General features: G+C 31.9%; 1 protein-coding gene across 2 annotated transcripts in view; it reads left to right on the forward strand.

Moving 5' to 3' along the window:
* Window positions 1-1,291: 1,291 nt before the first annotated feature.
* The window catches only part of LOC139519870 (nucleolar complex protein 3 homolog), a 51,507-nt gene continuing 27,654 nt past the window's right edge, over window positions 1,292-25,144 (forward strand). The window contains exons 1-9 of one of the 2 annotated variants that reach the window (XM_071312159.1): window positions 1,292-1,399; window positions 10,434-10,711; window positions 11,960-12,129; window positions 13,205-13,386; window positions 15,455-15,616; window positions 16,273-16,366; window positions 16,805-16,881; window positions 22,620-22,739; window positions 24,232-24,303. In XM_071312159.1, coding sequence (XP_071168260.1) covers window positions 1,385-1,399; window positions 10,434-10,711; window positions 11,960-12,129; window positions 13,205-13,386; window positions 15,455-15,616; window positions 16,273-16,366; window positions 16,805-16,881; window positions 22,620-22,739; window positions 24,232-24,303 — 1,170 coding nt within the window. In that variant the 5' untranslated portion in view covers window positions 1,292-1,384. The other variant, XM_071312160.1, reaches the window with a different exon arrangement.

The raw sequence follows: 25,144 nt of genomic DNA on the forward strand, positions 1-25,144 counted from the left end.
TTTTTTAATCAAATTGGGGACCAGAATATCTTTTTAGGAAAAACCATCAGCCCCCTTTGAAGTTAAATGGACATTGGTTGTTCCCTTAAGGTCCAAAGAGTCCAAAGTTAAACTTTTATATGTTAAAATAGGGTATGGGCCTTGCTCATTGTTGAAAGCCACGTACCGTACGGTGACCGATATTTGTAAATTTTTGTGTCAGTTGGTCTCTTGTGAAGAGTTTCATCATTGGCAATAAGACCACATGATCTTTTTTTATATATTTGTTTGATTTCTTTAAAAATTAGAATGTTTGCTGGATGTGCGTCCGTTCATCTGTCTCGCTTCAGGTTAAAGTTTTTGGTCGAGGTAGTTTTTGATGAAGTTGAAGTCCAATCAACTTAAAATCAAACTTAGTGTAAATGTTCCTATGATAAGATCTTTCTAATGTTAATGCCAAACCAGAGCTTTTATACCCATTTTACGGTCCATTGAACATAAAAATGATACTGCGGATGGGGCATGTACTAGTAACACATTCTTGTTTTTTTTTTTTTTTTTTGAGGCATGTCCTCAAATTGGTTTAATACATATGCATTAAGGTCCAAAGGGTTCAAAATACATTCTATCTTTGATTTAAAAAAATGAATTCTTGGTGTTCTTTGATATGCTGAATATTAAATTTATCGTGATTTACATTTTTTGACGGATTTGGGAATGATTGGTCCACATTAAGGTCCAAAGAGTCCAAAACTAAATTTTAAAAATAGCTTGCAGTAAAGAAATATGAAACATATCTAATTTTAGAGAACTATTTTGTTGTTTACATCTTATTGATTTGTTATTGTTCGTTAAAGATCGTTATAGCCTCATTGCATGCATTTTTATTTTTTCCATAGATGTGATCCTGCAGTCTGTAGTTTTGTTACTAGCATATATTAAAGATTATGACTGAAAACTATTGTTTCCACTCAGGTCATTAAATATTGCCGTTCACTTGATATTTTTATAGATTGCATTTTCCAATCAATGACTGATTTTGGTCTGTCATTCCATTTAACTTTAAAGGGGGGGTATAGCATGATTAATTTCTGAGTCAGTTTGTTGTGGAAACTGAATTTTTTTTTTGTATTTTTGTCATCGAATTGGGGATAAAAAAAAAAGAATTACCCTCCTTGAATTTAATTTAATGGTTCCCCAATGCCCCAATGGTTGCCCGAAGTTAGTGTAGTGAGTTTGTTAAAGTCGAGATTTTTGCCAGCGAACAAGACACGGAAAAGAATATTATCAAACCGAGAACGGTCTGTATGTTAATGTTTATTAAAATCTGTATCTGAGAAACGATTATAATGAATGAAAAACAAGTTCTTTGTAAAAAATCAAAATCTACATTGAAAATTTCGAAATGAAAATGAAAGGAGTAAGTTTCACGTGTTAATTCACAAAATTGACCAGCATGTCATTTGGCGTCCGTCATCCGCTTCTAAACTCAAGACTTTTAATTAGCCCCCGAAAAACACTGTCGTTTGGTCTAACTAAGTCCATCGCTTTCCATCTATCTATATAACTTTCCGTCAACAAGTGGCCTGTAACATGGTAAGATCGTTGTGGGGATCATATTATGGAAGGATCCTTTCCTTTTTAGCCCTCCCTATTTTGGTACACTCTTAAAACTGATTTACACATCAATCCTGTACATGGTTTGGCAAAGTTTGGTGCAATGTTTAACACAATTAAAATTAAAAAACTTTATGTCTTCATCAAAAATTATATCATTGACCTGACGAAATCTAGAAATGAATTAAAATAAGTAAAAGAAAGAGCATAAAAATAGTTAGCAAACTATAGTTACAGATAAATAATATGAGGCTGCATTACGTGTGAAAGGGGACAAAGTCCATATCAATTACTATTTTTTAATTCTAACATATTTTAATGTAGTCCAAATAATTATGAAGTCTGGCAAGGCTAATTTTAATATTTTTCTGGGACACCTTCCAACGACGTCATAACACTGAAGCCATTTTTTCCACCTGGAGTTTGAGAGCAAGTTTTGGATGTAAAAAATTAGGTTGCAAAGTCCGCTCAATATTTGCTCTCAAAGTCCAGACATAAAAAATGGTTTCAGCGTTATGACGTCATAGGAAGGTGTCCCAGAAAAAAAATGAAATAGCCTTGCCAGACGTCATAATTATTTGGACTGATTTTAATGTTTGAAATGAAACGTAAATGACATAACGTTCCCGATGTTTTCTCTGCTGTTGCTCAAAGTCTTATGACAAATGAGACTGGAAAAAAGACAGAGATTTCTGCCCAAATGTGGGAAAATAAAAAAGTTTTGAGTACATTGAAAATTATATATTTAAAAATATTTTTTTTTATTGATTTTTCTTCTGTTATAGGGGAAATCGTCCCCTTATTAAGAGAAAAAAGTAACAAAAGCTATTACTGCGCCGTTCTTTGAGATCATGATGTTATTATTAATGGACATGGAGACCCCTGTGGCCACCTTTTAGCATCCACTATTTCGTGTTGAGGAATAGGCTTTTTATGCGTGTTGAAGGCCTTACTTTGACATATATAATGGTTTACTTTTATAAATTGTTATTTGGATGGAGAGTTGTCTCATTGGCACTCACACCACATCTTCCTATACATTGCTATATCTACATGTATTAATGAATAGAACAATATTAACATCTGGGCTGTTTTTGTATTAGTCTCTGGTTTACTTTTTAATCATTTTCAGGACAAGCACAAGAAATTACAAGTAACACGAAAAATAAATAAAGGGAAATACAAAGCACACACATCAAACCAAACAAAAGAAAACAAAAAAACAACATCAAAGCACGAAACACATGTGAAATAAAAAGGCTGAATTTGTTGCACGTAAAATCTCTTTAGCACCCTATATCACAATGCCCATGATACCAGCAGGGTCCCTGAAATGCTAGAAAATCTAAAATGGCAAACTTTACAAGAATGCAGGTTAAACATCTTAAAAACCAGACTCCCAATGTTCCTCACAGTCTTCAACAATAAAATTGCAATACCATCGAAGATAAACTCAGAAAAAGCCAGTCTAAAACAAGATCCACCCATCAGTTAACCATTGTTAACAGAAAGACAACTTCAATGTAACTAAGACAGCTTTAACATGTTTAAATTTTCATTCTTCAGCCAAACAATCAAAGATCGGAATAAATTAACACTGGATACCTTAAACAACTTAAAGGATGCACTCCCTCATGAAGTGCACCTTCAAACATTCTCTCACCTAAACTAAATATGCTTATTGTTACATCTTATTATAAAAAATATATATATATATAAAAACTGTAAAAATCAAAACTCAAAAAATTATAAATTTCATAAATAAATAAAAGAAAAATTGAAATTAGCTCAAAAAGAACTCATACAGGCATGCCCTGGAAATTAATCCTATAAAGGTTGATGGTATTCTGTTACTAATGAAGAAGGAAAAGAACTGATATATAACGGACTGCCAATGATGGTCTATACATTGTACTTATTTTAAAAGCTTTCTTACACAGTTTTTGAAGAAAAAAAATAAACTTGTAGGTTCAATCATTTATATTATGTTGTGAAAAATGTCTTGAAGGAAAAGAAATATTACATCTAGATTTCGCTAATTTCCAATAACATGAATGTCCACAGGTATTTGTCTTGATAACAGTAAGATGTATCTTCAATTCGTTTAATAATTTTAAAAGCTTGTATCATATAATCTCTTCACCTTTTGTTAAGATGAAAGTTTAAGTTCTTTTAATCTTTCTTCAATTCATACCCTAAATGTCTTGCATGTATATCCAGAATTCTACTGCATTAATATCTTTCCTCAAATGTGGATACTATATTGTGTTTCCATATTCTATGTGTGGTTGTACTAATGCAACTATATTTGGTGTATGGAAATATTTTATATCATTTTCATACTTCATTGCTCAGTTTTAAGTTTTATGTTTTGGCCTGATTTCATTAAACTATAATCAAAAGGTCAAATATATAAGGTGTAATGAATGATTGTAAGGTGCATAAGTCTGTCTGGTAGGTATCATCTGACCTTGACCTATTTTATTGGTCAATGTTAAGTTTTCTAGTAAAGTTTGTTTCTTAGATAATATAAGTATTATAGATGTTTACTATTATTTAGTGTTGTCAACGGTTAACTGGCTAACCGGTTAACCGTTCGAATGACTGAATACCAAAACCACTAAACGGTTAAACAGTCTTTTTAGCTCACCTGGCCCGAAGGGCCAAGTGAGCTTTTCCCATCACTTGGCGTCCGTCGTCCGTCGTCATCGTCGTCCGTCGTCTGTCGTCCGTCGTCCGTCGTCGTTAACTTTTACAAAAATCTTCTCCTCTGACACTACTGAGCCAAATTAAACCAAACTTGGTTACAATCATCATTGGGGTATCTAGTTTAAAAAATGTGTGGCGTGACCCGGCCAACCAACCAAGATGGCCGCCATGGCTAAAAATAGAACATAGGGGTAAAATGCAGTTTTTGGCTTATAACTCAAAAACCAAAGCATTTAGAGCAAATCTGACATGGGGTAATATTGTTTATCAGGTCAAGATCTATCTGCCCTCAAATTTTCAAATGAATGCGACAACCCGATATTGGGTTGCTGCCCCTGAACTGGTAATTTTTGGGAATTTTTGCTGTTTTTGGCTATTATCTTGAATATTATTATAGATAGAGATAAACTGTAAACAGCAATAATGTTCAGCAAAATAAGATTTACAAATAAGTCAACATGACTAAAATGATCAGTTGACCCCTGAAGGAGTTATTGACCTTTATAGTCAATTTTTAACCATTTTTTCGTAAATCTTAGTACACTGTGTCTAAACCACACCGGCAGAATTTGATCGGACTCGATGGTATCTAACGTCCGGTACAATGACGGAACATCAATAGACAGAAGAAAGATAGGTTTCTCCTTATTTTCTTATTTTTTTAATGATATCGAAGAATATATATACATATACAACTATTTTCTATTGTGAGATGCAATATTTTCTACAACCGTTCTATATTAACGGAGAAATAAGTCAAAATGCATGTCAAAATGACGAATTGAGTGAACCTTGCCTCGAAATTGTTTAATTTCTCTTTAAATTGTTCACATTGTACGGAAAGACAGGTACGGGAAGATAGATATTGACACGGAGATTGCAAATATAGTTATTATGAGCATCTCAATAATTGTAACTCTGTGTATGGAACGAAAGAAATGGGTCATGCTAAAATGGAACTGGCCGGTTTCGTCAATGTATACAACCCGGTTTCGTCATAAATTTCAAAATGCATAACCCGGTTTGGTCAAATAAAAAAAATCATAATCGCATTACATTATAATTGATTATTTAATTTCAGAGTTCAAAAGGAGTTTTGTGGGTCGTTCGAAAACAAGTTCGTTCACCGGACAGCGGCTTATTATTTATATGAGTCTCAGATTAAAATAAATAATAAGCAAATTCCTACTCTTATAGAACTCAAATATTTTAATTTTACTTTGCATTCCGAACTTTTTTAACAGCATATTGAGATTAAAGCTCTTTAAATATGCGTTTTCTATATGAGTTATGGGAAAATATGTTGAACATGTTTAAACTTGAAATTAAAGGTTACGGGTCTTAAAAATAGAAACACACAATTGATATGTGATTTTCTCGCACAAAAGAATGGACACCTTTATAAGTAATCTAATCATTCCATGTATGTAATCTTTTCTACCATCGTTAAAAAATAAATCTTCTTAAGGATAAACGTTGATGACAAATGTATATGCATGCATAATCGACATAGAATGTAGGATTACAACTACCATGCATTAAAATAAAATGTATTTATCACTAATTGTAACTATACTGCTATGTACAAATTAGTATAATAGTCTCAGGTCATCGATAAAATTCAATAATAATTATTTTGTTAACATTATTAAAAAAAACGAGTCTGTACTGTCGCCATTGTGTTATGATGATCGTACACTGACGTTGGTCAATATATTTTGACAATGTATACGGACAGACGGATTCAGTTTATTTCAAAGTAGGCGATTTCGAACAACTTGTACATACCGCCGAGCGTAGCGAGTCGAACAATATTTTGATTATTTTTTGCTTTACAAAATCGTTAAATACAGGAATCAATATAGTTTTGGCAACCGAAGGTGGGTTCGGGGCGTGCAACCTATACGTCATCTAGATTCGCCACTTATCTTATAAAGTGTATAACGAATTAAAATATTGTAAGAAATGAGAAAACAGGGACACCCGGGAAATCGGATTATGTTTATTATAATAAATGCCGAATATCAAGTTCTTTTTATCGATTTCTATACATTTTTCTCAAATATATATAAAAGTTATATAGGAAAATGATAAGGCAGACAAATATACAAATAAATCGACTTGGCCGATATCCTAATAAAACTTATTGACCTTTTATTACGAATTTTTTTTCATTTCTTTGCGTTTTTACACGCCCATCCCAATTTTGACAGGACGTATTATTGTATACACCCGTCTGTCCATCTGTCCTTCCATCCGTCCGTTCCTTCATCTATCAGTCATTTGGTCCGTCCGTCCGTCCGTCCGTCTAGCTATCCGTCTATCTTTCTGTCCAGCGTAAACATGTCGCACCGTAACTTGAGAACAGCTTATCTAGTTTTCATGAAACTTAACAAAGTTATTTCTTGAAATGGTCAAACGATTTGTAAACCTTTTAGTGAAAATCAAATTAAATCTTTTTGAGTTACAGAACTTTGTAAGTAAAACAGGAGTGTTTTTTTTAACATGTCGCGCCATATCTCAATATGGTTAATCATTATTGCATCAAACTTTACACACTTCTTAGTAATATAAATCTTAACTTCTGCATACTTTAAGGTGATGTTTTAAATTTTGTTTTTAAGCGTTAATTAGGTTTTTTTTGTAAAAAAAAAAGGGGGGTCACATACTGCGATGTATCTCAAAACCTATTTAAAAAAAAATATCATAATGTTAATGTTATAAAAATAATTAGATATCAGTGTTTGCTATTGAGTATTTATATTCCATTTAAAATTAGTTTGAAGATCAGTGAAATAACGGATACGACTTTCATTAGGAAAATGTGTAGTACTATAATTACCTATGTAAATAAATGTAAACACGCCAAGTTTACTTTATAATGCATATATATTTAAATTCTTTCGAAAGACAATGTTCAGATCCGTGTTAACGTTGCTTTTCATAAATTGTTGGTTTAAAAAAAATATAAAAAAACCGGGTGACATATATAGACGAAACCGGGTGTTGTGTAGTAAACAACAATGACGAAACCGGTGTATTTTTATTTGACATGGCCCATTTCTTTCGTTCCATACACATAAATACAAGTATTGAGATGCTCATAATGACTAGTTTTGCAATCTCTGTGTCAGTATCTATCTTCCCGTACCTTTCTTTCCGTACAATGTGAACAATTTAAAGAGAAATTAAACAATTTCGAGGCAAGGTTCACTCAATTCGTCATTTTGACATGCATTTTGACTTATTTCTCCGTTAATATAGAACGGTTGTAGAAAATATTGCATCTCACAATAGAAAATAGTTGTATATGTATATATATTCTTCGATATCATTAAAAAAATAAGAAAAAAAGGAGAAACCTATCTTTCTTCTGTCTATTGATGTTCCGTCATTGTGCCGGACGTTAGATACCATCGAGTCCGATCAAATTCTGCCGGTGTGGTTTAGACACAGTGTAGTAATCTTTTACAAAAATCTTCTTCTCTGAAACTACTGGGCCAAATTAAACTAAACTTGGCCACAATCATCATAGGGGTAACTTGTTTAAAAAATGTGTGGTGTGACCCGGCCAACCAACCAAGATGGCCGCCATGGCTAAAAATAGAACATAGGGGTAAAATGCTGTTTTTGGCTTATAACTCAAAAACCAAAGCATTTAGAGCAAATCTGACAATGGGTAAAATTGTTTATCAGGTCAAGATCTATCTGCCCTCAAATTTTCAGATGAATCGGACAACCCGTTGTTGGGTTGCTGCCCCTAAATTGGTAATTTTAAGGAAATTTTACTGTTTTTGGTTATTATCTTGAATATTATTATAGATAGAGATAAACTGTAAACAGCAATAATGTTCAGCAAAGTAAGATTTACAAATAAGTGAACTTGACCGAAATGGTCAGTTGACCCCTTTAGGAGTTATTGCCCTTTATAGTCAATTTTTAACCATTTTTCGTAAATCTTAGTAATCTTTTAGAAAAATCTTCTCCTCTGAAACTACTGGGCCAAATTAATCCAAACTTGGCCACAATCATCTTTGGGGTATCTAGTTTAAAAAATGTGTCCGGTGACCTGGCCATCCAACCATGATGGCTGCCATAGCTAAAAATAAAACAAAGGGGTAAAATGCAGTTTTTGGCTTATAACTCAAAAACCAAAGCATTTAGAGCAAATCTGACATTGGGTTGAATTGTTTATCAGGTCAAAATCTATCTGCTCTAAAATTTCGGATGAATCGGACAACCCGTTGTTGGGTTGCTGCCCCTAAATTGGTAATTTTAAGGAAATTTTACTGTTTTGGGTTATTATCTTGAATATTATTATAGATAGAGATAAACTTTAAACAGCAATAATGTACAGCAAAGTAAGATTTACAAATAAGTCAACATGACTGAAATGGTCAATTGACCCCCTAAGGAGTTATTGTCCTTTATAGTCAATTTTTAACAATTTTCATAAAATTTGTAAATTTTTACAAAATTTTTTTTCTGAAACTACTGGGCCAAGTTCATTATAGATAGAGATAATTGTAAGCAGCAAGAATGTTCAGTAAAGTAAGATGTACAAACACATAATGATCACCAAAACACAATTTTGTCATGAATCCATCTTCTTCCTTTGTTTAATATTCACATAGACCAAGGTGAGCGACACAGGCTCTTTAGAGCCTCTAGTTTCAATTTATATAGATTTGATATAAATTTGTATTGCAATTAAATCATTAAATAGTTTTGTTTTCTTTAAAAATTATCATAGTGGTAATTAATTTGACGGATCAATTGTCCAGTATATTGATTGCTATTGTTAATCCAAAAATATAAAATTAATAAGAACTTGTCTCTCAGCTCGGGGCAAGATATTAGAAAAACATACATGTAATTAGTTGCATGTTTTTTTAACAGTAATTTTTAATCAGTAACACGATTAAATTTTACGATTTACTTCATTATTTTATTTTTGATCTTATATTGTGTAGACCATCATCTGAATGTGCAAACGTCAATTTAATCAATGTATACATTTTTGTACCTGATGGTACATTGTACAAATATCAGGATTAATCATTTTAAATTGAAACACCTCACATTATTTTCGGAGACAACAAGACAGAATGGAAGAATCATCGGTTTCAGACATATTCAGTTCTACGAGATCAAGACGTTTTTTTTTTATTTTTCAATCTAAAGTTAGTACAAACGCCATAGTTGGTATTTGATTAAAAAGTCAAACTTCGACAGGAATCTTCACAGGCATGCCTTATAATACCAAACGACAAACTTCAATTCATCGTATTATAGAAACGTAAACGTATGACTTGGATGGAAGGAAGTCACATTGACACTCATACCAAATCTTCTTATATCGATGTGTAGGGTACTATTGATAAGGCCTTCAAACATCATCTTAAACTACCGGTTAACCGGTTAATCGGTCAAACTATTATACAAGTAACCGGTTAGGCAAACGTGTACGATTTGACAACACTACTATTATTTAACCTATAGATTGATTGAAAGGTACTTGTCTGTCTTGCATAGTTCATCTGACCTTGACCTAATTATCATTGATCAATGTTAAGTTTTCCTGATTAAGTTTGTATCTTAGATGTGCAATAGGTAAACTATATTTAAAGCATATCTGGTGTATGGAATAATTGTAAGTTAAACATGTATTTCTAGTAACTAGTTTGTATTACATGTATCTGACCTTGATATCATTTTCTTGGATCAGATTAAGCTTAGGTTATAGTTATAGTGAAGCTTTAGATTTAGGACTATCAACATAAAATCAAGAGTTAGTAAGAAGGCAAGTCAACTCTTGTTTTACATTTTTGACTGTGATATACATTGTGTATGCTATGTATTAGGCTAAAAAATATTATATGTGTTTCCTCTTACATCTTTGAAAAAAATAGGGTAGGTACATTGTAGGTAGGGATATTTTTTTATTGAACCTTTTCTTTACATTGAGTCTATGGGAGGGACATTCATACATTAACAGTGCTTATTGAACAATGACAAAAAGAACTTTTTTAGCTTAAAAAATAGGGAGGGTAGGATAATAGGAAACACACATCATTTTTTTTTTGCCTTAGTGAACTGAATTTTGACATTTAAAATATCTTTTTTAGAAACCATCTAGGTCAAAAACCTCAAAGACAAGTCAGTCAAAATTAGCAAATAAAAAACATAATCGATTAGCAAAACAAGGAAAATTGAAGAAAAGAAAAAAGAAGGATAAAGATCAACAAAGCCAGAATGAAGACAAATTACAGCATCAAAATTCAGGAAAATTACAAAGTCAAAAAGTAGAAAATGGTAGTGAAGAAGAGGACCAGTTAAATCCAGAGGATGTAGAATTTTATGGAACTCCAGGACAAACCAGTTTTGTCAGTGCTGCACAGAAAAGGTACTCACTTTTGGCTTGTATTTTGAATAAGAGGGTGTAATATTATATGTAAACAAACCTAATAAAAAAATTAAGTGGTAAATTATTAAAATGAAATACATTAACATATAATGTGAATTCTGAAATTATTTTGATTTTTTTTTTATTATTGAGAATATTGCGACTGAATGAGTATTCAATAATGAGAACTCACATTCAGATATCTGATACATATCTGTATACAGATTTCCCCGACGTTGCAATATTTGAATTTAATTGCACTTTCTTCAACCATCACAATACTAAATGCAATTTTTGTCTACAAGTTTTCATCTTTGGGTGTGATTGCTAGTTTCATTACCCTTTGATTGAGCACAGGTGACACAATTCTTCCTTCATTACCCTTTGATTGAGCACAGGTGACACAATTCTTCCTTCATTACCCTTGGATTGAGCACAGCTGACACAATTCTTCCTTCATTACCCTTTGATTGAGCACAGGTGACACAATTCTTCCTTCATTACCCTTTGATTGAGCACAGGTGACACAATTCTTCCATAACAATCTTATAGGATCCTATATTTGAATGCAAGTTATACAGAGAGCCTTTACTTGTGATTTTTTTGTGTATGCTCCAGCAGTTCCTCGCTTAATTTAGATTGTGTTTGCCTATATAATATTTAAGGAATGACTGTAATATTTTTTCTGTCTATGAAGAAATAACATAAAAAATTTGGTGCACACTGACTAATGTGTGTAGCGGGTTATTTAACAGTGTGCACCACATTTTTTATGGTATTTCGAAAAGACAGAAAAAATATTGCAGTCATTTCTTATAATTTAATTCTAAATTCCATTTTAAACCGTAGAAACCATGAAAAAACGTTGATGACGTCACGGTCACATGATTAAATTATGTCTATATATGGGCTGATAACAAAATAACGTCAGCCAATCAGAAGACATGTAACATCCAAAATTAAATTATTAATAAACGTAGAACATTTAGAAAAGGATATGTGATATGATAACCAAGGAGAAATCAGAGCAGTCTGCACCAAAAACTTTTTCCACTACTAGTCCGAAGACCAATATTCTGAAATTTTTCTTATTGGTCAAATCAAAGTTATGCAAAATCTTACTAGTCTGAAAGAGTTTTTACTAGTCTGGGGCATCGGACTAGTGGCTAATCGTGCAGACTGTCAGAGTTCAAATGCAGTGGAGGTTTTAAGAATGAACAAATATCTACATGCTAAATTTTCTTTTAGATTTTCAAATGGAGAGAAAATTGTTTCTAAAAGAAAAAGAACATATTCAGAATCTGGAGAGATTTATGAGCAAGAGCCAAGAAAATTATTTGCTGGAGAAAGTCGGAAGAATATGAAAGATTTGCTACCAATTAAGACAAAGAAAGGAATTATTCCTCAGATGATTGAAGGTACAATTAATATTAAAAAGGGAAGTATGCACCATCATTTTTCAATGAAATATTTGTATGTGTTAAAAAAAATATTGAGCAATAAATAATGAGCCAACTAAGTTACCATTATATAATTGTTTAACTAGCTATGCTTCCATTGCATATACTGCTAACTTAGTCATGCTGTCAGTTGTTAATCTAAACCTCAATGCCAAGTTTTACAAGCCTTAAAATTTTACTTATGTCACCACATTCTGAGGAAAGTGCAAAAAATGTCATATAACAAGGATCCTAGGCATCAATATCAATGGAGTAACTCATTATGATTATTTCTTTGGTCACAGTGATTTTCTGTGGGAGAACAAAAACTATTGAAGATTGTGTTTAAATCAATTAAATCATTGTACGTTGTTTTTTCACTTATTGTAGAGCTTGTAACTTTTGTCGCAAAAGCAAGACAAAGCGATACTACATTCCGTCCTTGGAGGCTGTTGTGGCCACAAATATTCACTCTGAGGTTAATGTTTTTGAAATTTTGATAACTTTCTTAAACTGTCTTGGATTTCTACCAAACTTGGACACAAGCTTGATTATGATCAAAAGCTAGTATCTAGCAGGAAATTTTGTAAAAATATATTTCCTGTTTTTCCGTATATTGCTTATATATGGACTTAATTTTTCTTCCAGTTAACATTACAAACAGTCTGCAGTTTTTAAAATATTTAATTTTATTAGATTCATAGAGAGGCGATACACTGGATGACTGGGTTCTGAGGAACTCTTGCAAATTTATTCTTTTTAATTTTTTTTTTTTTTTATCAAAAATGGATAATCTTCAACTGAAGATCTATTATGAAATAATAAATAAATGTTAAGATATTACTTTAAAATTTTAAACAAAAAAGGTTAAATATTAAAAAAGAAAAACAATTTGACGGTGACTGGAATTCATCCAAATTCTACATGTACATGTATATGTTAATGCAATTTCCATGCAGATAAATGTCATAATTTTCAGCCTCAAGTTATTTTGGCAAAACTATTATTTTAAAAACTAAACATGATAGTTGATTATATGTTTTAAAATTTCCAGAACCAAATGGTGAAGCAAGTTCAGACATTATAGAAAGAGATACCATTATCAACCAGGAACCAAAACCCTTGCCACAATTATCTAATATTCAGCTGCTTATACAAAGAAAACATAACCTAAATGAAAGGAAAAAGAAGATTGCTTTACTAGCAAGTGATGTGATAGAAAACCCTGAGGAAAATGTGAGATATGTTGAGATTACTCTCTTTGATCATTTAGTATCCAATAGTTTGTTGCAAACCTATTTATGTGACTAATAGTTATTTATGAGGAAAAGCCTGCCTTTTTTTAATTTTATTTGTATTACTTCAAAATAGTAAATGCGTTTTATAGAGAGAAAGTGTTTGTTTGAGTATCATATAAACTATTGCTTTTTTATGATTACTATAGTCCTAGTTTTTTCATGCAAGTGATGTTTGCCTATCATCTGGCTACTATCTTAAAAACGTAAATCATTGTTGCAGATTTAAAGACTGAAGAAAAAAATAAAGAAAATGCAATTTTATAACTGTGATAAAAAGAATAAGTCAGAAATCCTCTATGTTTTATTCATCTTTATTGCAGGTACATGTATGATTTAAAATTAAATCAGATAAACTGAAACAATTTGCTCACATTCATACATACTTTGGTACTTTGGTAACTAACAACAATATACATGTATCTAAATATATGTCATTTACGCATGATTTCAATTCTGAAATTTAATTGCTTATTTCATCTATATATAAATGAGGAGATGTGGTATGATTGCCAATGATAAAACTATCCACTAAAGTTCAAATGAGATGAATGTAAGCCAACAAAGACAACCATACGGCATTCAAAAACTGACTCTGTATAGTCAGCTTTTAACAACCTATGCCTGAAAAATGTGAAACAATTCAATTCTGAGGAAACTAATGACCTGTTTGTATCAGAATTGACCATGTCCATCTTGACACCTCTTACACGTGAACATTTATAATTTCAAGCTTTAATGAGTCTGTTTGATTGAAAAAATAAGTATGAACTTACTTACATTGGTAGTTATTCAGGCAGAATAGTATATGAAAAATCTTATTCACAATGTACATGTAGCAATGAATATTTAAGAAATAATTCATGGGGGCTTGAATATATCATGATTTTACCATGGATTGGTCCTTTATGACAAATATTTACCCAGGGTCCTTTATGACAAATATTTTACCCAGGGTAAAATATTTGTCATAAAGGACCAACCCGAGGTAAAATCACGATATATTCAGGTAAAATATTTGTCTTAAAGGACCAACCCATGGTAAAATCAAGATATATTCAAGCAGGTAAAATATTTGTCATAAAGGACCAACCCGTGGTAAAATCACGATATATTCAAGCCGCCATGAATTATTTTGATTCTAAAAGGACAAAAACGGCAATTTGTTTTGGATCAAAGCTTTCTAGGTGAAGGCTTTTTTTGCGGTTCCCATGAATAAAAGCACTATCAAATTGACGTAAAAGAACGTAGCAAACTGAATAAGAGTCATGCTTAAACTATTTACAATAAAGTATTTTGATAGGTTTGGATGAATCTAAATGATTATTGTACTTATATGTCTTATAGTATTCAAAAATTGGCCTATATAACACATTTAGTATCGTTTGTTTACATTTCCTTGTTGTGGTGATTTCGGATTCACAAGTGTTTATTTTCCTGTAAAATGCTTATATTCTGATGTCATACATCTATGACGTCGTGTAGCTTATTCATAAAAAAGCATATGATGTGGGAGTACAATCGGAACAGCCCAAGCAATATATTCATATTCACAGGTGTGCACTCCAAATGTTTGAAGGACATCATTTTAGAGTTTAAACTTTTCCATTTTATGCTACCTGTAAAATGAACCTGGGTTGTTTTTTATTCTTGGCGCAAATAAAAGATTGATTTTAAAAAGAATGGCGCCAAAGGAATACTGCAATAATGTAAAGTTGTTGTTTGTTAATGTGTTGCATATTTGTTTTTTGTTCATTTTTTTTTATACTTAAATGAGGCAATTAGTTTTCTCAATTGAATTGTTTTACATTGTCATTTCAAGGCCTTTAATAGCTTACTATGCATTATTGGCTTTGCTCACTGTTAAAGGCTGTACGGTAACCTATAGTTGTTAATTTCTGTGTCATTTGGGTCTCTTGTGGAGTGTTGTCTCATTGGCAATCATACACCATCTTCTTTTTTATAAAAATTAGAAAGAAGTGTTTTTAAAATGTAAATGTAATTTTCAGATGAAGAAATTACGAGAGTTAAGATTGATGTTAGAAGAATGTGAATCAGATGCCTATATAACAGTAAAAAAACTTGTGATGCTATCACTGATGGAGATATTCAAAGATATCATACCTGGATATAGAATACGTCTTCTGACAGAAAAAGAAAAAGAACAGAAGGTACTAAACTTCTTTCTGAAGGGCAATTTTACTAAGCTAACTATTATTGTTAGTACATGTGGTTACAGCGCAATGTCTTGAGTTGTAGGTAAAGGTTATATCTTTGATAAGCTTGCTTGCTAGCTGAACCATGAAATCATTATTAGTTAAGGTTCTACTTTCATTATCTCGGGAGGCTTGGATAATAATTGTTTCATAGTTCAGCAAGTAAGCAAGCTAATCAAACACTTTTTCCTAGACACTGAAGTCCATATGCTTGAATTTCAAAATTAAAATTACTGGTAAGTCTCATAATTCAAATTTTGAAGAATTAGATTATTTACAGTTTATATTTATTTGTACAGTGTGTTAAAAATTATATGCTATAAAATTGAGAATGGAAATGGGGAATGTGCCAAAGAGACAACAACCCGACCATAGAAAAAAACAACAGCAGAAGGTCACCAACAGGTCTTCAATGTAGCGAGAAATTCCCGCACCCTACCACAGTCTAAAGAGTATACAGTTTTTAGAAATTTTATGCATATAAGATCAACATGTGATTATATAGATAGTTAACTTTTTCATAGTTTATATCAAAAAAATGTAGTTGTCTTCTGTATTTATGTGTAATATATGTAATGCAAATAAAAAATCATTTTTGCCTTTTTCAACAGATGAAAAAGGAGACAAAAGCACTACAAGATTTTGAACAAGGATTGCTAATGAATTACAAAGGTTATCTTGAAGTTTTAGAAAAATATTGTACAGGTAATCTTTATTTACATGTTAGTTTTAGGTAATCTATATTTACATGTTAGTTTAAGGTAATCTATATTTACATGCTAGTTTTAGGTTATCTATATGTACATGTTAGTTTTTCCTTTCACACAACAGACTTGTTGACATAAAAAAAAGTGTGTCTTGTGTTTGTTGGAACTTCAAAAAATTCTGGCAGTGTTCTGAGAATCTTGTTTTAGAGGAGACCTGAATGGCCTATAGAAGCTACCAAAAACTCACCAATAGTGAAACATGAACCCCTCAGGGGTTTAACACATATTGTATTTTATATCAAATGCAAGTGAATTTTAAGGACGATGATCCACTTCATTTGTAATTAAAAATTGAATTTGAAGGACATTCATTCTTATGAGGAGAAAGAAAGAAAATGATAAAAGTTTTTTATATATACATAATCTTTCATTGCAGGAAAGATTAATGAGCAAAGTAATAGACAGAGAAGACATGGTGTTAAGCATATACATATACCAGAAGATGCTTCTCAGGTAAATATATTGTATTTGGTAAAATTAAGGTATGTTGACAGGGGTTTTGAAGAGGTATGTGTGAACATACCTGTAAGACTTCATGCAGACATGTGACAGAGTTGTCAAGCCACAACTGGAGATTTGGACATTTTCAGCTGGAGTTTGGGCCTCATAACTGGAGATTTTTTATCAACATTTTTATCGACACACGGTTTTGTTGTGTGTTTAAACTGCATATCTTCCTTTTTAGCTCACCTGGCCCTTTCACCTGGCCCAAAGGGCCAAGTGAGCATTTTTCATCACTTGGCGTCCGCCGTCGTCGTCGTCCGTCGTTAACTTTTACAAAAATCTTCTCCTCTGAAACTACTGGGCTAAATTTAACCAAACTTGGCCACAATCATCATTGGGGTAACTAGTTTAAAAATTGTCCCCCAATCACCTGTCATGGTTCATTGATTTTAATCTTTTGATAGTTAATATGTTACTCAGAGAAGATAAATCTCTGTGGCAATGGCTCATAAAAAAAAGATTTGGTATATATAATCTTTGCAAGTTTACAGTAATAGTTATACTATATAAGGTGTATAGAACCTTGTGAGGTGTAAATTCCATATGATAGGGTTCCTCAAACATATAAGAGAAAAAAATTTAAGTTTTTAGATATAACAAGTGATAATTCCAGAAAAAAATATATTAGGTACTTATATGTTATATAAGTTATGTTTATACATAATTTGATTTTGATTACTCAGTAGTCATTATTTTAGGATTTTCCCAGGATGTGTATTTTCTTTGCTGTTGAGATGAAACAGATTTATTATCATATGTCAATCAGTTAGATATGAAGTTTATCACATGTTCTTAGCAGGAGGTCTAATTTCATCAGTTCCAATACAAATATACATGTCTTGTTAATTAGTGACCACTTGTGGCATTTGGCTTCCTTTGTCCTTTGTTTCTTGATACATTAATCTGGGTGCAGTTTTAACTCCTCCCACTTAGGAGTATCCCATTATTTTTTTATTTTTTTTTATTTCATGGCTTTATTGAAGGTACCCCCTCCCTAACCTCACAAATCCTTGGGGACACTCAGCTGTTACCATCTGTGTTATGGCCATTTATGAAATTTTATCACTGGTTGTTTCAAAAATTTCACTCATCCCCCAAGGATTTCTGGGGATAAACTGTCAAATTTCATACAAATTCATTCCAACACCAATTCAACATCAACACTACTAGGCTTCCTCATAGCCTCCTTACAGGCTTCCTCATTGTCTCATTATAGGCTTCCTCATAGCCTCATAGGCATGATAGCCTCTAGGAATGATAGCCTCATAGGCTTCCTGATAGCCTCATGCATTTATTTTGAACCATCGTTCCAATTGGATTGGTGTGATGTCAAGCCAGGGGTCTATACTTTGCTACTTTTCAGTATGCACATAGCTAGGCTCTTGGTTTAGGCATGGAGCAAAAAATTAAATTTTTTAGCTGAGTAGTTTCCCCAAGGGCCAAATTATAATCGTGATGTATATATATATAAAATAAAAGTTGCAATTAAATTATGATTTATGTTTAATTCAAACATGGATACCAATGGCATTGCTACACAGTATTTCCCAGGAGTTTATTTACAAGATAGGTGATAGCAGGAAAAATTAGGTTGATAATAATGTGAGCACTAAATCCTTAATTTTACATATCATGAGTTCAAACAGTGTGTTCTGAAAGAAATCAGGGGTAATTAAATTATTTAAATTACTATGAAATTAATATGAACTCATTATGTGTGACTTTGAGGATTTTGTTCACTGACACATTTATTAGCAAAATTAAAATATAGGGCCGAAAGTTAGATCAGGATGGTTTAATTGTCAGGTCAAAGATTTGCAAGAAGATATGAGGTTGGATGTTTGCTCAGGTGTTAACACACATTTCCCTATTACATAACAGATTACCACAGAAAAGATACAGTATAAACAAAAGACAATTAAAATAAGATTAGAACAGCATCACATCAAACAGAAATAAATTTACCCTAAAAAATATTTACAAAGAATCAGAACACATTGCAAACATGGAACAAATGACAATTAAACATATTCAGGATCATTTCTGAGAATTTTGTATAAATAGGTACTTATATGTTATATAAGTTATGTTTATACATAATTTGATTTTGATTACTCAGTAGTCATTATTTTAGGATTTTCCCAGGATGTGTATTTTCTTTGCTGTTGAGATGAAACAGATTTATTATCATATGTCAATCAGTTAGATATGAAGTTTATCACATGTTCTTAGCAGGAGGTCTAATTTCATCAGTTCCAATACAAATATACATGTCTTGTTAATTAGTGACCACTTGTGGCATTTGGCTTCCTTTGTCCTTTGTTTCTTGATACATTAATCTGGGTGCAGTTTTAACTCCTCCCACTTAGGAGTATCCCATTAAGAAGTTGTGTATTAAAAACCTGTGTATGCTGCCTTGAGTATTCATTTATCTAAATGCAGATTAAGCAGTTATAGAATAATCTTGGCTAATAGTGCTAATAGTGTTTTAGCTAAAAACTTGCCTCCCACCGACCCCTCCTTTCACCTTCAATATTGCCATGACAGGGGAAGCAATCTCAGCATTATGTTTATTGATTTCATTTATGAAATTTTATCACTGGTTGTTTCAAAAATTTCACTCATCCCCCAAGAATTTCTGGGGATAAACTGTCAAATTTCATACAAATTCATTCCAACACCAATTCAACATCAACACTACTAGGCTTCCTCATAGCCTCCTTACAGGCTTCCTCATTGTCTCATTATAGGCTTCCTCATAGCCTCATAGGCATGATAGCCTCTAGGAATGATAGCCTCATAGGCTTCCTGATAGCCTCATGCATTTATTTTGAACCATCGTTCCAATTGGATTGGTGTGATGTCAAGCCAGGGGTCTATACTTTGCTACTTTTCAGTATGCACATAGCTAGGCTCTTGGTTTAGGCATGGAGCAAAAAATTAAATTTTTTAGCTGAGTAGTTTCCCCAAGGGCCAAATTATAATCGTGATGTATATATATAAAATAAAAGTTGCAATTAAATTATGATTTATGTTTAATTCAAACATGGATACCAATGGCATTGCTACACAGTATTTCCCAGGAGTTTATTTACAAGATAGGTGATAGCAGGAAAAATTAGGTTGATAATAATGTGAGCACTAAATCCTTAATTTTACATATCATGAGTTCAAACAGTGTGTTCTGAAAGAAATCAGGGGTAATTAAATTATTTAAATTACTATGAAATTAATATGAACTCATTATGTGTGACTTTGAGGATTTTGTTCACTGACACATTTATTAGCAAAATTAAAATATAGGGCCGAAAGTTAGATCAGGATGGTTTAATTGTCAGGTCAAAGATTTGCAAGAAGATATGAGGTTGGATGTTTGCTCAGGTGTTAACACACATTTCCCTATTACATAACAGATTACCACAGAAAAGATACAGTATAAACATAAGACAATTAAAATAAGATTAGAACAGCATCACATCAAACAGAAATAAATTTACCCTAAAAAATATTTACAAAGAATCAGAACACATTGCAAACATGGAACAAATGACAATTAAACATATTCAGGATCATTTCTGAGAATTTTGTATAAATTAAACCTTCCTTCCTTGCAGAAACTTAATTTTTCAATATGATGAATTAAATTCATCTTTTTTGTCTCTCATTCATGAGATATTCTGCTAAGGAAGTCACTGTGTGTTTTGATGTTTTTATTTGATTTAATTATAATAAAATATTTAGATGAATCTTTCATTTCAAATATATTATATTTGATTGGCTACATAAAGAATCACACCACAAACTAATATCAAGGTAATAGATATACTCTTTGAGTTTTGAGCCTTTATTTTATGAAGAAATAAAATTATTATGCCCCACCTAAGATAGAAGAGGGGCATTATGTTTTCTGGTCTGTGCGTCCTTTCGCTCGTTTGTTCGTTGGTCTGTCCGTCTGTCCTGCTTCATTTTAAAGTTTTTGGTCAAGATAGTTTTTGATGAAGTTGAAGTCCAATAGTTTTTGATGAAGTTGAAGTCCAATCAACTTGAAACTTAGTATACTGGTACATGTTCCCCATGATATGATCTTGTGAAGTTTCTAATTTAAATGTCAAATTAGAGTTTTTACTCCAATTTCATGGTTCACTAAACCATGGAAGTATTATATTGACAGGAACTCCAACGAAAAATTAGCACATTCGCACCCCACTGATTTCTTTACGAAAATAAAAGGTTCCGACTCAGTATGTCAAGTATGTGATAACTCCTTTGTGGGGTATCTGCGATGCCGCCCTCGCGTGTGTAGTTTACAGAAACTGATCTTATCACGTGATCTGTTATCGAGGGTCTAATCTACCTACCAATGTAAATAAACACGGAAACTCCCGTGGCTAATTGCGAATCGCTACATGAATAACGACACCTGTTTTTATTCAATAATTAAAGACTACAGCTGAAACAATCTTAAAAATCGGTCCATATTTAACAGAATGACAAAAGAAAAATAACTGTATTTGGAAAGAATGTAAGATTATTTTTAGTTTTGTCTAATATGTTTTTATCACTAGAACTAGGAAATCGGGAAATATCGGATTATGCAGATTACATGACTCTGAAGTAGAGTGTTTGCAGAAAATAATTTGATGTCCGTGTAGTGTGCCTGATGGCGCCTGATAACTCAAATTTTAAGTTAAAGATTGTAAATTTTAATCGAGTGTAACACAAATATTAATAGTTTTCTCGATCGTAAAATGTAACTTAACATATTTATAGAAATTGTTTTAAGCACTAAGAGGTGGATAATTATACGCCCGTGATTGTCTCTCCATATAGTATGTATCAAGTTAAAACACAGATTACATGTACACCTTCTTTTTTTAAATTCAACCTGGTCCGAGATTGCTCTGGCGTCTGACGGATTTGTTTTGGGAAATTTATAAAATTTTCTTTTTATTGAAATGAATGAAACATTTGACACCGGACTTTCAGTAAACAATTCAACAAGTGATTTGTTAGCAGTAAACCTCAATTATACATGCAGATTACAACTATTTGTTTCCTTACACAAGACATTTATTATAATTCAATATAAAAATAAGAAGATATGATTGCCAATAAGACTACTCTCCACCAGAGATCAAATGAAACAGAAGTTTTCAACTATAGGTCACCTTACAGCCTTAAACATATTTTAGCAAATCCATTTCATATATGAAAAAAATTCTATTGGCCTGATTATGCACAAAACAAATAACAGAGAAACAAATAAGCGAATATAAAGAATAAATAGATATTTGCGATTGAAAATGATGTCCATGCAAACGATTATGTTTTTTTTTCAGTTTTTTTTTTTTTTTTTTTTTTTTGGGGGGGGGGTCGTTAAATGTCATATCCTTGACATTTATGTATACATCCGGTTACTTCGGTAAATTCCGTAATTATGAGTATCCCGAAAACGTCGTTGAACCCATGCATCGATACAACTAATTGAAAGATGTCAAATTAATTAACAGATACTTAACGATTTTGCGGCATCGCACTATAAACGTTTGAAGTCGGTTTGTTGGAGTTCCTGTCAATATAATACTTCCATGACTAAACATAGAAAATGATAGTGTGAATGGGGCATCTGTGTACTATGGACACATTCTTGTTATATATAACTTATAATACAATTGTTGCTTTTTCAGGTCATAGCTGAATTAGCTGTTAGATGTATGTGTGAAATGTTGTCAAATCATCCACATTTCAATTATCGTAATAATATCATAGCAGTTTTAGTTCCATTGATGAATAAACACAACACAGTGGTAAGTATAAGTCAAAATTACTGCCAAAAAATAGACCATATACACTCACATATACTCACCCTTAAGAAAAACTAGACCATATATACTCATACTTAAGAATAAGAAAAGGTTATTGCAACTACATGTTAGTCCTTGAACTTTACTGTTTCCAACTGGAGTATTGTAGTATTGCGAGGAAACTGAAATATTGGTGTTTTTTTTAAATGAGAATAACTATTTATGATACAGTATTTCATGATAATGATAATGAAAATGGCTACAATAACATACTTTTGATCAGGGGATTCCAAACTTTGGAATTTTATCAAGAAGTGACTTCTCTTTTTAGGCCAAAAAAGGAAGAATCTGATGATCCAATTCATGCTGTTCATGAATTAAATTTCCAAATATATATACTGTCTTATTATTTTTTGGGAGCACTTTGCATGACAACTGTGACTGTCAAGGTGTAATTTCCTTGCCTTGTGATCTAAATGAAGATAGGAAGAAATGAAAAAATAATACAATGCATTATCTTAAAGCTTTTTCAAACACATTTCTGTGTTTAGATTTGCTCACAAATATCAGATGAAGCAAGAAACTGGGACCCCCCCCCCCTTTTTTTTTCCAAAACAGAATACAATAAAATCCAATTTTCAGGGCTCATGTTAGCAGGCAAGTGGAGTGAAAAAGTATCTTATCCATCTTTTACTTTGCTATTGTTGTTCACAAAAGTGGCTTTCAGTCGCATTTAGTTACTTTCATCATTGGGAATTTTCATATATTACCAAGTTAACGAATCAGCAATTTTTCATTTAAGAGATAATGTCTGAAGCAAACTTTGAAAACTATTTTGTTCTTATTAATTATTCAGAATTTTCCTAACATATGCACTTTTAGTTGTTAACATTCCAAAACATTCAAGGATTATAATATAGACACCAATAACTTTTTTAAACCTTCATGGAATTTTATGAAACTTGGACCAAGAAAAGGCATTACAAGAAAAAAGGGAAGTTTGAAAAAATTGCCCCAATATGTTTCCAACTCACAGAGAAAATCATGCATCCTGAGTCGGTCTACAGTTGGCCCCAAAACAATAATAAATACTTTTTTGCAGGTCCAAAAATTTAGAAGTCTTAGACATGTTTTGAAATCACAATCCTCTATATCTCTAGGCAATGTGAAAAAACCCAATATACACTGAACAACACACAGTACAACTCACAGTACAACTCAGTTTAAAAGAAGTTCAAGTCCAATATTAGAATAGGTTACAGAAAAAAAAACTAAGCAAAATGACATGTTTGTATTGAAGGTAATTTCGTTGATGTCTTATATAAGAATAATGAGATATGGTATGATTGCCAATTAGACAACTATCAACCAAAGTTGATTTCTCAGTTTATTTAAAATGAGTTATCACTGATTATGTTTAACTGTCATTTCTATCTACAGGAATCAATCAATATGTTGATTACGGTTGATTTCAGTATATATTATTTTTTGACAGATATCAGACATGGTATGTCAGACAAGCTCTAAAGTTTTCAGAGAAGATAAATCAGGAGAAGTTTCCCTAGAGGTTGGTACAAGGATCCGGAAATGTTTTCACCTAATTTTGGTCATTTTATGATAACTTTAAAGTTGGTGCCGTTTTTCCAAAAAAGATTACAAAAATCACATTACCAACCAGCTGATTATTTCTCATACTCATAGCATTAACGAACTTGTTTTAACTGTTGCATGGGGTTCGTGTTGTTTATTCTTTAGTTTTCTATGTTGTGTCATATGTACTATTGTTTTTCTGTTTGTCTTTTTCATTTTTAGCCATGGCGTTGTCAGTTTGTTTTAGATTTATGAGTTTGACTGTCCCTTTGGTATCTTTCGTCCCTCTTGCATCACATTTACTTCGCAAATTTTCTTACCATTTTTTCTAAAATCATTCAAGAGCAGTTAAGGGAAGGCAACAGTATGAAAATGAAATGATTTTAATTACTCAAAATATCAATTTCTCAGACATGGCTAACGTTTCTTACGATTTTGCAGACAAACTAGTAACCGGATGTTTTGAGACAGTACTAAAAGGACTAATTCCGGACTCATTACCGGGATTAGTTTTGTTTATCAAATTGACAGGAAATCATCAGCTTTGTAATTTTTTTTACCTTTGATAGTGTTTGAATATTAATGACAATACATGTCATAATTGCACTTGTTTTATTTAGCATGAAATCATTTAAATTTACGATTTTGTGTCTAATCTGCAGAAGAAAATTGCACGCATGCGTATAACAAAGCATGTTTTTTCTACGAAAATTAAATAAGTTTTAATTTAATTTAAAATCAGAGTTGACATTGACATAGTCTAAGCTGAAAAGTAATAAAATAATGAAGACAGTTGATATGGAATTTTAATTTATTTA

This window comes from Mytilus edulis, chromosome 4 (assembly GCF_963676685.1).
Source record: "Mytilus edulis chromosome 4, xbMytEdul2.2, whole genome shotgun sequence".
NCBI classification, from domain to species: domain Eukaryota; kingdom Metazoa; phylum Mollusca; class Bivalvia; order Mytilida; family Mytilidae; genus Mytilus; species Mytilus edulis.